The sequence below is a fragment of the Moschus berezovskii genome, chromosome 22 (genome assembly GCF_049115385.1).
Source record: "Moschus berezovskii isolate FMDL1 chromosome 22, NW_MosBer_1.0, whole genome shotgun sequence".
NCBI classification, from domain to species: Eukaryota; Metazoa; Chordata; class Mammalia; order Artiodactyla; family Moschidae; genus Moschus; species Moschus berezovskii.
The window spans coordinates 12,228,000-12,239,695 of record NC_142481.1 but is presented as its reverse complement, the minus strand read 5'-3'; the positions used below and the strand labels follow the sequence as shown (position 1 = coordinate 12,239,695).

Here is an 11,696-nt window from a genome sequence, read left to right as displayed (position 1 = left end):
CTCTATGTAAGGGGAGGGCAGGGCTACCAGAGACCTGGCACGAGGGAGGAGAGGAAGCCGGTGAGAGACTCACCATCTCAGGTCATCCTTTACTGGTCTGGTCCACAGCCCCCCTGGACCAGCTTGGGTGGTAGCAGAGTCTTCCAGGTCCTGCAAGCAGAAGTATTAGGGCCTCTTGTCAGGGGCTTTCCAGGCAGCTCAGCAGTAAAGAATCTGCCTGCAATGCAGGAGACCTGGGTTCGATCTCTGGGTGGGGAAGATCCCCCAGAGGAGGGCATGGCAACCCACTCCAATGTTCTTGCTTGGAAAATTCCATGGACAGAAGAACCTGGTGGGTTTACAGTCCATGGTGTTGCAAAGAGTCAGACACAACTGAGCCACTGAGCACATACATACAATGACTTGGGAAGTGAAGGTGTACCAGACCAATGAAGCTTCTATTTTAGTAGCCAGCACCAACAGGGGGCTCACCCCACTTGAATAAATTGACATAATGGTTTGTGTGAAGCAGAGAAATGAAAGGGTTGGCACCGTTTCCTGAGGCTGCTATCATTGGGTCTGTTATCATCCTAGGCTTGAAAGACTAAGAAGTCATTACTGCTGTTAGAATCTGGAAGCGGGTGGTGTTTAGAGAGGGCTGCCTGACAGGAGCCGTGATCTCAGGCTGAAAAATCCACCCAACCCACAACGACACTACAGGGAGGGAGCTGGGGAATTAATACCCCAACTTCACTCAGTGTCCTCCTTCCGGTCTCCTGTTGGGGCTCCCCATCAACTGAACCCAGCTGGAATGTGGGAGATCCCACTAACAGTCCCCACAGCACAGGGCAGGGGGAGAAGGGGGAAGAGTGAATGTGAAGAAGGAAAGGGCACAATGCACCCCTTGAGTCCGCAATTCAGAAGACACACAATTCCCATCTGTTACTTTATCATGGAACTATCTTGTGCTAATGACAAGGGGTCACACGCCCACAGCTTCAGATGACCAGTTCTTCATGAACCACAGTGAGAGGGAAATGGGGGAAACCTGTCACGGAGCTGCAAAGGCCCTGACTGTCGCTGGTGGTGATGAGAGCCGCCTTCTACCACCCTTCTACGTTCTCTGACCACCTGCCAGCACCTCCTCTGGACATCGTTGGGACACAAATCTTCATTCTTAAGGGAAGTAAGTGTTCAATAGTCTCGTCTCTATTGGCTTTTGGCCACTTTCTGCTGACTAGGGCCGCCGGCAAGTAAATATTACCCACAACGCATCCCCTGGCTTCCAAACGTAGTCCTCCTTGACCCAGCAAGCCAGCCTGCCCCTGCTGGCCACGTTCCCTCTGGCCGTCTTCTCCGCCTCTTGTTTCAGCAGCACGAGGAACACAAAACAGCATGGGGGCAGCCCTGGCTTCTGGTTGATTAGAGCTCTGATTGGGTTTCTCACCCTCATCAAGCCCAAGGTCATAGAGACCAGGAGCAAGAATCCTTTAAGTTGGGTGTCGTGTGTACTGATGGGAGGGGACACTCCCTGACCCTCCCCTGTGTCATGGACCCCTGCGTTCTGGCTCTAGGGGAGGTGACACGGTAGACTGGCCCGTCTGAGACCTAGAGCATCTCCTGTTGGGTGGCAAGGTGCCTTCTCTACCTGGTGCCTTCAAAAGCCATCATGGCCATTCGACCCTTCTGATAAACCAACTGTGTCTGTGGAGTGGGGCACCTGGAAGGTCAGTGAGCTCTGTGGGTGGGAGTTAATTGCCTCAGTTCCTTTGCCTCAAAATACATCCTCTAGTTGGAAACAATATTTCATGGGAGGACTTCCCTGGTGGTCCCGTGATTAAGAATCCACCTGCCAGTGCAGGGGACAGGGGTTCAGTCCTTGGTCCAGGAAGATCCCACATGCCACGTGGCAAATAAGCTTTTATGCCACAACCACTGAGCCCACGCCCTAGAGCCCATGCTCTGCAACAAGAGAAGCCTGGGCACCACAGCTAGAGAAAGCCCATGCAGCAAGGAAGACCTAGGGCAGCAAAAAAAAAAAAGGAAAGAAATTAATTAATTAATTTTAAAAAACTTCATGGGATCTTGTAGCAATAGAGTAGACATTTCCTAAGTCCCCAAATGGCAGTGTTGACAGAAGCACTGAGCACAAGGAAGGCAGAACAGCAGCCACAGTGTGTATTACCCTGTGGGGAGAAAGGTCGGTCTCGAGAGTTGGGTTTACGTCCTGAAAAGTCCTGCTGTAGAAAGATGTCATAACAGGCTGAGACTGGCCTCTGCCTTTGTTGGTTTGGGCGCTGAGTGGAGTCAACAGCCAGGTCACCTGGGGAGAGTTAGCTCATTTGGTGTCACTGCATGGAGACATTAGTTAACTCACTAACCCAATAGAGCAGTAATTATATCCTCAGACGCTTGAACTAATACCTTCAATCCTATATTCCCTGTGAAAGATTTTGGCCCCATGAAGCCTTCCCCTTGGTCCTGTCTAGTCTCACACCCTTAGAATCTGTATCAGTCGGGGTCCAGGCATGTGTCAGGAACCACATGTTAATTTTAACAGGTGAAGTTTTTTGTTTTGTTTTTGTTTTGGCCACGCAGCATGCGGGATCTTAGTTCCCTGACCAGGAATCGAACCCCAGTTAGTATAAAAAAATCATTATTGGACTTCCCTGAGAGTCCAGTGGCTAAGACTCTGCCCTTCCAATGCAGGGGGCCTGGGTTCAATCCGTGGTTGAGGAGTGAGATCCCACAAACCACAACAAAGATTGAAGACCCCAAGGGCCACAACTAAGACCTAGCACAATGAAATAAATAAAAATAAATATTAAAAAAGGAAATATTTAAAAATAAAAGACTCATGAGGGAATTCCCTGGTGGTCCAATGGTGGGCTCTGAGCTTCCACTGCAGGGGACATGGTTCCATCTCTAGTCAGGAACTAAGATCCACAAGGCCAAAAAGGAAAGAGAGAATCATTATCTAGCAAGGATTAAGAGGAAACTGATTACTAAGCCTAAAGAACACAGGGCTTTCCAGGTGGAGCTAGTGGTGAAGAACCTGCCTGCCAATGCAGGAGATGTAAGAGACAAGGGTTTGATCCCTGGGTCGGGAAGATCCCCTGGAAAAGGGCATGGCAACACACTCCAGTTTTCTTGCCTAGAGAATCCCATGGACGGAGGAGCCTGGGAGGCTATAGTCCATAGGGTCGCACCAAGTTAGACACGACTGAAGCGACCTGCTGCTGCTGCTAAGTCACTTCAGTCGTGTCCGACTCTGTGTGACCCCATAGATGGAAGCCCACCAGGCTCCCCTGTCCCTGGGATTCTCCAGGCAAGAACACTGGAGTGGGTTGCCATTTCCTTCTCCAATGTGTGAAAGTGAAAAGTGAAAGTTAAGTCGCTCAGTCGTGTCTGACCCTTAGCGACCCCACGGACTGCAGCCGACCAGGTTCCTCCATCCATGGGATTTTCTAGGCAAGAGAACTGGAGTGGCTTGCCATTGCCTTCTCTGGAAGCGACCTAGCACATGACAAAGATAAGAGAATAGTGTATCTAGGTAGCAACCGCCATACTTGGGGCCAGCAGATAAGCTTGTCAGCCTGCAGTGTCCCTGTACCACTCTCTACTGGCAAAGCCTAACATTGTGCTGGGAGATGAAGAAAATTGCTTGCAGTATCCAGCAGGGCAATGAAGAGTGGATCTGGAGCTGAGAGGCCATAACTGGCACAGAATCTGCTCATGCACACACTCTAGGTTTCCTGCCCATGCAAACTGGTGAGGTTCTCTAACTCTCTCAATGTGTGGCATGTTCATGCCAGACCAAGTCCTGTGCTTCTTTGGACTACATTATAAATTTATTCTGGTGGGTCTGGAGGAGAAACAGTTTCCTATGAGTGGTCTCTATCCCACTTCTGAGGGTCACACTCCCTTAACACAGACTGGCAACATTGAACATTCACCTGGCATCTCTGCAACCCGTTCACTCAAGTCTTAGGCTTGGCGCTCAGCCATATCTGCCCTGTGACTGGAAACGAGATGTTCTGCCCAGGGAGTTTTCTGATTGTCCATCACATTTCCATTTGGACAATCTCATCTTTCCATCGCTCCTCTTCCCCCATGTTTGCTCACTAGGGTCATTGGAAGAAACCAGCTGACTCCCCAGTCAACCTGTGCACCATTGTTGCCATAGTAACAAAGTGCCACACCCACTTCAGCTCCCAATACCTTGCTTTCCATCTGCACTTCTTTCACTGCTACCCCAGTGAAAACTTGGCCAACTATGAAATTGTCACAGGACTTCTCTCACCTGTGCCATATCTTTTTCCATCAAGGTGATCATCCCTGTGCTTCTCCCATGTAGTGGAAACCTAACCCCAGAATACAATTTTGTTTGTCTGTTGCTGGATGCCACTGCTGATCCTAATTACTGAATTGGCAGGGTCCCGGCTTCAGGTTCAGTCACTCAGTTGTGTCCAGCTATTTGTGACCCTATGAACTATAGCCTGCCAAGTCCTCCAGGCTCCTCTGTCCATGGGATTTTCCAAGGAAGAATACTGAAGTGGGTTGTCATTTCCTATTCCAGGGATATTCCTGACCCAGGAATTGAACCCGCATCTCCTGCATTGGCAATGGATTCTTTACCACTGAGCCACCTGGTTCAGTTCAGTTCAGTTCAGTCGTGTCTGACTTTCTGTGACCCCATGAATTACAGCACGCCAGGCCTCCCTGTCCATCACCAACTCCCGGAGTTCACTCAAACTCATGTCCACAGAGTCGGTGATGCCATCCAGCCATCTCATTCTCTGTCGTCCCCTTCTCCTCCCGGCCCCAACCTTTCCCAGCATCAGAGTCTTTTCCAGTGAGTCAACTTGTCACGTAGCAGGAAATAAATTGTTCACCCAAGTTGGGTAACTTGAGTAGAATTTATTAAGGGGAGTGCTGATTACAACTGTTAATACTGGATCCAGGGAAACCACAAAGGATGGTGCAGGAGTTGGGAGTAATCATATATTTTATTTAATTTTATTTATTTTTGGCCGTGCTACACAGCTTGCAGGATCTCAGTTCCCCATCTAGGGATTGAACCCAGGCCATGGCAGTGAAAGCCCAGAATCATAACCACTAAGCCACCAGGGAACTCCTTCATGTATTTTAAACATATGATTGCAACAATATATAACAAAGAGGATTGTTATGACCACAAATGCTCTACATCTGAGGGGGTGCCATGCACTTCATAGATTTATAACTGGCCTGAAAAGGCCCAGTACTGAAATGAGGGAGAGAGCTCCTTTCTACATAAATGCACACTTGAACACAAAGCCACGTACACTTATGGTGTGCTGGTAAATGAACAACTGCCTCCCTGAAGGGAGAAATAAAAACTCTGATCTGTAGCATTTGCCAATGACCTTGGTGTAAATACTACCACTGTGGCGGATTTCAAGCTATCATGATGTCCCTGCCTATGGAGTTTGGAAGAAATGACCATGCAGGAGACACAGGTTTGATCCCTGGGTCAGGAAGATCCCCTGGAAGAGGAAATAGAAACCCACTCTAGTATTCTTGCCTGGAGAATCCCATGGACAGAGGAGTCTGGCAGGCTACAGTCCATGGGGTCACAAAGAGTCAGACATGATTGAAAGACTGCATACACACACACACCATACAAATACAATAGTTATAAATAAGCTCAAGAATATAGGTAATAGTAAAATAGTAGAGAGATAATTTAGGAAGTGATGAGTTTTGAGAGTTTATTGCCTTTGTTTTAAAAATTCTGTTCTTTATGGCTATGCCGGGTCTTCGTTGCTGCAAGAAGGCTTTCTCTAGTTGCAGCGTATGTGCTGCTCATTTTGCTGGCTTCTCTTGTTGTGGAGCACAGGCTCTAGGGTGTGTGAACTTCAGTAGCTGCAGTGCACAGGCTCAATAGCTGTGGCACATGGGCTTAGTTGCCCTGAAGCATGTGGAATCTTCCCAGACCAGGGATCGAACCTGGGTCCCCTGCACTGGCAGGAAGATTCTTAACCATCGGATTACTAGGGAAGTCCTACTTTCGCCTCAATATAGTTTAAAGTTGACTGAATTTAATTTTTAATAGTGGCTGTATTTAGCAACTGGCTTGAAAAACTCCTGAAAATTGACTCTTATGAGCCAGGTGGAGTCAGTCCCGGCACAGCATGGCCCACACCCCAGAGAGAGCCAATGAGTATGCACAAATGCTCTTGCACAAGCTACCCTGAGAGCCCTCAAGGATCCCCTGAGCTCTCAATTCTTAAAGAATAGATCCTTATTCTTCCTTCCATCTCTGAACCTGTCAGGGTAACCTCACCCAGGGTGGGTGGGTAGGGGACCAAGTTGGCTCACTGCCGGAAGCATGGGCACCTCAATATCCAAGATTTGTGGTGTGTGAACATTGGAGCCATCAACACTGTGGGTCTCCCTATTATGTCTTGAGAAGTTACCCGAGATGACCAACACTTACAGTTCCCAAGATACGAGAAGGATGGGGACTTCCCTGGTGGTCCAGTGGCTAAGACTCCACCTCCTGATGCAGGGAGCCTGGGTTCAATCCCTGGTCAGGTAACTAGATCCTGCCTGCTGAAACTATCAGATCCCATGTGTGATAACTAAGACCTGGCATAGACAAATATAAAGAAATAAAAAGAATTTCTACAGAGTTACTGATGGCTTTAAAAACCGAACCCAGAGAAAGATTTACTATATATCAGTGATTAACATTTTAAAGTAGCACTAGCTCTTGTTAAAATGTCTGCTTTAGTTACTTTATTCAGAGGTGGTTTGGGGCATCTTAACCTTGCCAAAAGTTAATTTAAAACACACAAGTAAAAAAGCCATGTCTCCCTACCAGGGCTAAGTGAGCAGACACAGGCAATTTACTTTAGAATAGAGCAGGGGTGGGGTGGAAGCCCTTTTTTAAGTTTGTGCATTTGGGTGCAAACAACCTTCCAGGGAGAAATACATGGAACAATGTCCAAAGCTCACACAGAAAAAGAGTCTTCCAGCCTCTCAGTCCCATAGTACTTAGCTATGGCAGCCTCAGCAAACTAATTAACAGGCCAATGTGTTATTTAAGATGACCTTCACTACAGTTGCTAGATGCCAGGTATGGAGCTAGGACTGAAGAGGCAGGGTGAGTGCTACTCAGAGGCATGGGAAGGGATGAGGGTCTTAAGACAAGATTCTGGAGCTCCAAGCAGGTGTTTATGCAGCTTCCAACCACCCTCTCTGCCCTCCAGTTCCCCCTAACTCATTGGTCCTATACTGGCAATAGTGACCAAGATCTGAGACCTTGGAAACCACAGGAAAACCACATACTGTTACAGATCAGAGGAGGTGAGTTCTGGAGGCCTAAGTCCCAAAAATAAAGGAGTGTGGCTCAGATTCCTGGGTCCTAAGGGGCAGGGTCTTTGGACAAGAATGGTCTCTTACTAGGTATATTAACTCTTTCTAATATTTGCATGAATAACAATATTGATTATTATATTCTTAATGTTAACAGTCCCCAACTGGAAGCTCTTAATATATATTCACATAAAGTTAAGAGTTTTACCAACACCATTCTTACTGTGGCATTTTCTCTATGAAAAATAAATATTCATTTATACCACAAAACTCACAGAAACAGTATCAAGTCTGAAAGAACAAATATGGCATCTTTGTTACATCCAGAGAACTTATATGTAAGTATACATACATGTAAATATATATATATTATATAATGATTTCCAGCCATAAACAAGAAATCTGAATGATTCATCTTGTTCATGATACGACACCAATATGCGGGTTAGCTGCAATGGCATTCTGCCGTTCAAGGGTGCCTGAAATAACGCTGAAGCCAGCAACCCTCTATTCAGTCTTCCAGAAGACCACGGAGGAGGCTGGTGCCCTGGTGTGTACAGACGATGAGGCCTGGGCTGAGCAGGAACCACCGCAAGTGAAGAGTGAGGGGACCAAGTTGACTCCCAACAGATATGGCCACTGGATGGATGCTGGGAAGGGGCCAAGCTGGTACCATGAGAGGAATTTGGGCTAGGAGAAGAGTTCGGGGGATGAAATCTAAAGGTTTGCCTTCCTAGTGCGGCTAGGGAAGTATGGACTCTATAGATCAAACAGAAAAGTTTAAGCAAGGTCATTTGGGGATGCGCCGCTCCGGCACTAGGCGGGCCTAGCACCGCTAAGACCAGCGATTTCTTGGTCCTCCAGCTTACCCACCACTCGCCATTCTGCGCATGTGTACCTTCCAAGCCGGTCAGGGATAGGCCAATGGGGTGTGGGGTTCCTCCAGGTTCATCCAATGAGCTATCAGACGCTTTCGTGTCAACCAATGGGGCTTCAAATGAGCTGTCGGGTGAAACAGGTCCCGCCTTCCGTGCCTCAGGGAGCTTGAAGGAGAAGGCCTGGTTGCGAGAGTGTAGCGTTCCAGGGTGTTACTTCAGCACCAGTATGTTTTTGTGAGATTATCTAGATGTCAGGAGGAATTTTGGTCCCTTAAAGAGAAAAAGAGGGGCTGGGGACCCAGGTTCCTGGGTCCTGGGTAAAGATAAGGCTGGGGTGGGAGTGGGACTCCTGGAGCTAGCGGGGCGAAGGCTGGAGCCTTGTGCTTGTTGATCTGAGACGGGGAGAGGCTGGGTGCCCAGAATCACGCGTCCTGCCAGAATAGGTGGCTGAATCCAAACTCCTGGATCCTTAGATAGGACCAGGCTGAGATCTCAGAATCCCGGGTTCGGATGAAGATGGGGGCTGAGAGACCTGAGCCTCCAGGGCGTAGGTTTGAATCTGGACTCTGGAGTCTGAGGGAGAAGGGGCCTGTAGGCCGGATTGTGCTCCAGAGGTTGGCGGGTACGGGTTGTTGAGCTCGTTGGTCTGGGTGGCCGAGTCTGAGAAGTACAGCTATCGAAACTGAGGTTTGTTAGCTAGTTCAGTCAGTCAGTCTCCCAAACTCACAAGCTAGATCGGGACAGACTTTAGAAGTCATCGTTTTATATATACCCGTAAGCTCTGCCCTTAAGTCGGTGCTTGCTTAGATTTTATCTTATTCCACGTGGCTGAAAAGCTTCCTGTCCATGTCCATCAGCTCACAGATCCTGATCAGTTCTTCCAAACGTCTATAAAAGAAGCCATGGGAGCCTGTCACTTTCAGGGTTTGCTGCTCCTCTTTCTTTTAGGAGCCCCGACCTTAATCAGTATGTATCGGAGATGTGGGGGTGGGGGAGTGGTTGGGTCAAGGAGGATGGATTTCTGGTGAAAAAAGAGTGATTTGGGGCCCCGGCAGAGGAGGACAAGTGTTCATATTTATCTCCTTTTCTCCCAGTGGCAGAGAAATTCTTTTGTCAAAAGGGTACATTCATGGGTATCCAAGAGAATCCAGCAAGCACGTTCAACTGGACCTCAGAGAAAGTTGAGGCTTGTGACAATGGGGCATTGTGCCAGGAAACCATCCTGCTGATCAAATCTGGTAAAATGAGAAAGGGGTGATTGTGCTGGTGGGGGCGGGGGAGGGGGAGATGCTTATGTTCATGTTAATACGGTTTTACCTTCCCCAGACCAGACAGTAGTGTCCACCCACTTTCCTTCCTGTCTCACAGCAGGGACCAAGACAGCGATTGTGGCCACTAAGAGCTGCAGCTTGGAAGGGACACCAGCAATAACATATATCCAGCACACTGCAGCCCCCGGCCTAGCTGCAATCTCCTACAGTAACTACTGCGAGGATCCCTTTTGCAATAACAGAGAGGGATTACATGATATATGGAATATAGAAGCGACTGAAGAAGGTACCCTGAGAGGGAAGAGATGGGTGCTAAGGGAAACTCTATACACTCCTGAAAAGAAAACTCTATGCACCTTGGTTTAGGTTCAAGTGGGCCATACACAAAAGGACCTCAGACCTTTTGCTTGTCTCTCTTTTTCTAAATTGTCACCTCAAGATCTGTAAACAGTACTCCGAGCAGAGGGACATCAGTGAAGGCTGCAGTGTAAAGTGGATTTGGGGTTTATTAAGCAATAAGATGTCAGTGGATGTTTCTGATCAGGCTGGTGGCACTGGTCTAGCTGCTCCAGCTTTCCCATTGCCATGTGGCCACAGCCCAGTTCCTTCATTTATCCTCAAAGTCTACAGTAACCTGGCCACACCTATCTTTTCAGGTCATTTTTTTCTCTTCCCTCTCATTTATTGTGTTTTAGTTAGGGCAGAATTCAAAATATTTAACAACGGAGATGGTACTGACCAATCAGAATGGACGCTGGCTATAAAAAACAGTCCAGCCCTGCCTTTCTGTGCCTATCAGCTGAATATCAACACCTGGTGATTTCTCACAATTCCCAAATCCACCAAGCCAGCTCACACTTCCAGGCCTCTGTCCTTGCTGTTGCCGTTTTTACCCTCACGCAACCCCCATTTCACACAGCTAACCTCTGTTCTTCCTCCATCTCAACTGAGGTGTCTATTCTGGGAAAAAAATTCAACCAAATTATTTTAGGTAATTAAGCATTCTTTCCTCATGTGACGAGTTGACTCACTGGAAAAGAGTCTGATGCTGGGAGGGATTGGAGATGGGAGGAGTCGGGGACGACAGAGAATGAGATGGCTGGATGGCATCACCGACTCTATGGACATGTGTTTGAGTGAGCTCCGGGAGTTGGTGATGGACAGGGAGGCCTGGCGTGCTGTGATTCACGGGGTCACAAAGAGTCGGATACGACTGAGTGACTGAACTGAACTGAACTGAAGCATTCTTCCATTTCTTTGCTACCGTACCTTGGCCACAGTGCCCACAGAGTTGTATGGTAGCTAATTCCTTCCATGTCTGTCCCTTTCAGGACAATGATCCTAGATAGCAGGAACTGTGTCCTTTGCGTATCTGTACCTCAACACCTATACACAGTTTGGAAGTCATGTTGGATTGTGTTCTGCCAGCACAGAAATCAGTTGGAGAGGGATGGGGAGGTGGTAGTAACAGGCCTTGAGCAGGGAGGCATCAGCAGGAAAGACTCGAGGAAGAGAAGGCAGTAAGGAGAGAGAACTCCAGAGGCAGGACACATCCTTAACTCTCTCTCTCTTCACTCTTCAGAAACCGAAGGGACAACAGGCCTCCGCTGTCCAACCTGTCTGGCTCTGGGGTCCTGTTTGAATGCTCCTTCTCTTGCCTGCCCCAACAAAACAGATCGATGCTATCAGGGGCAACTTCAGGTCTCTGAAGGTAAGTTGAGCATCTGATGGTTTCAGAGGCCAGAAAACCTCAGACATCTGAGTGTAGCCTAAGAGGTTCTGACACTGAGTTCCAGGAATGAGGTGAGGACTGGATTCCTCTCTGATTTCTTCAAATATCTATGTGTCTCCCCATCCTTGTTCCACAGGAAACTTCAACTCACTTTTGGAGATCAAAGGCTGTACATCGATCATTGGTTGCAGGCTGATGTCTGGGATCTTTAAAGTAGGACCCCTGTGGGTGAAGGAAACTTGCCCCATCAGGTTCATCTCGACCCGAAAGATTGACAGTGGGGCCATGTGGCTTCACCCTTCAGTTTGGAAGTTAAAGCTACTGCTGATCCTGTTACTGCTTGTCCTTGGAGGGAGTGCTTCTGGACCCTAATCATCTCTTCAGACTGATCACTGGCAGCTTGAGGAGCAGGTGGAGATTTGAAGAGCAGTTCCTGTGAACGTATTTGACATTTCTAATAAAGTTTCTGCTGTG

General features: G+C 48.1%; 1 protein-coding gene across 3 annotated transcripts; it reads left to right on the top strand.

Annotated features, from left to right (window-relative positions):
• Positions 1 to 856: 856 nt before the first annotated feature.
• On the top strand, positions 857 to 11,696 carry TEX101 (testis expressed 101). Of its 3 annotated transcripts, XM_055412024.2 has the most exons (7): positions 1,032 to 1,165; positions 7,857 to 8,064; positions 9,077 to 9,185; positions 9,314 to 9,457; positions 9,588 to 9,776; positions 11,073 to 11,201; positions 11,359 to 11,696. In XM_055412024.2, the coding sequence occupies exons 3-7, from the start codon at positions 9,122 to 9,124 to the stop codon at positions 11,592 to 11,594; spliced, it is 762 nt and encodes a 253-aa protein (XP_055267999.1). In that variant the 5' UTR covers positions 1,032 to 1,165; positions 7,857 to 8,064; positions 9,077 to 9,121; the 3' UTR covers positions 11,595 to 11,696. The 3 variants fall into 3 exon arrangements, with proteins under 3 accessions (XP_088686430.1, XP_055267999.1, XP_088686431.1); XM_088830304.1 differs by lacking the exons at positions 7,857 to 8,064; positions 9,077 to 9,185 and having other exon boundaries at positions 857 to 1,165; XM_088830305.1 differs by lacking the exon at positions 1,032 to 1,165 and having other exon boundaries at positions 6,372 to 9,185.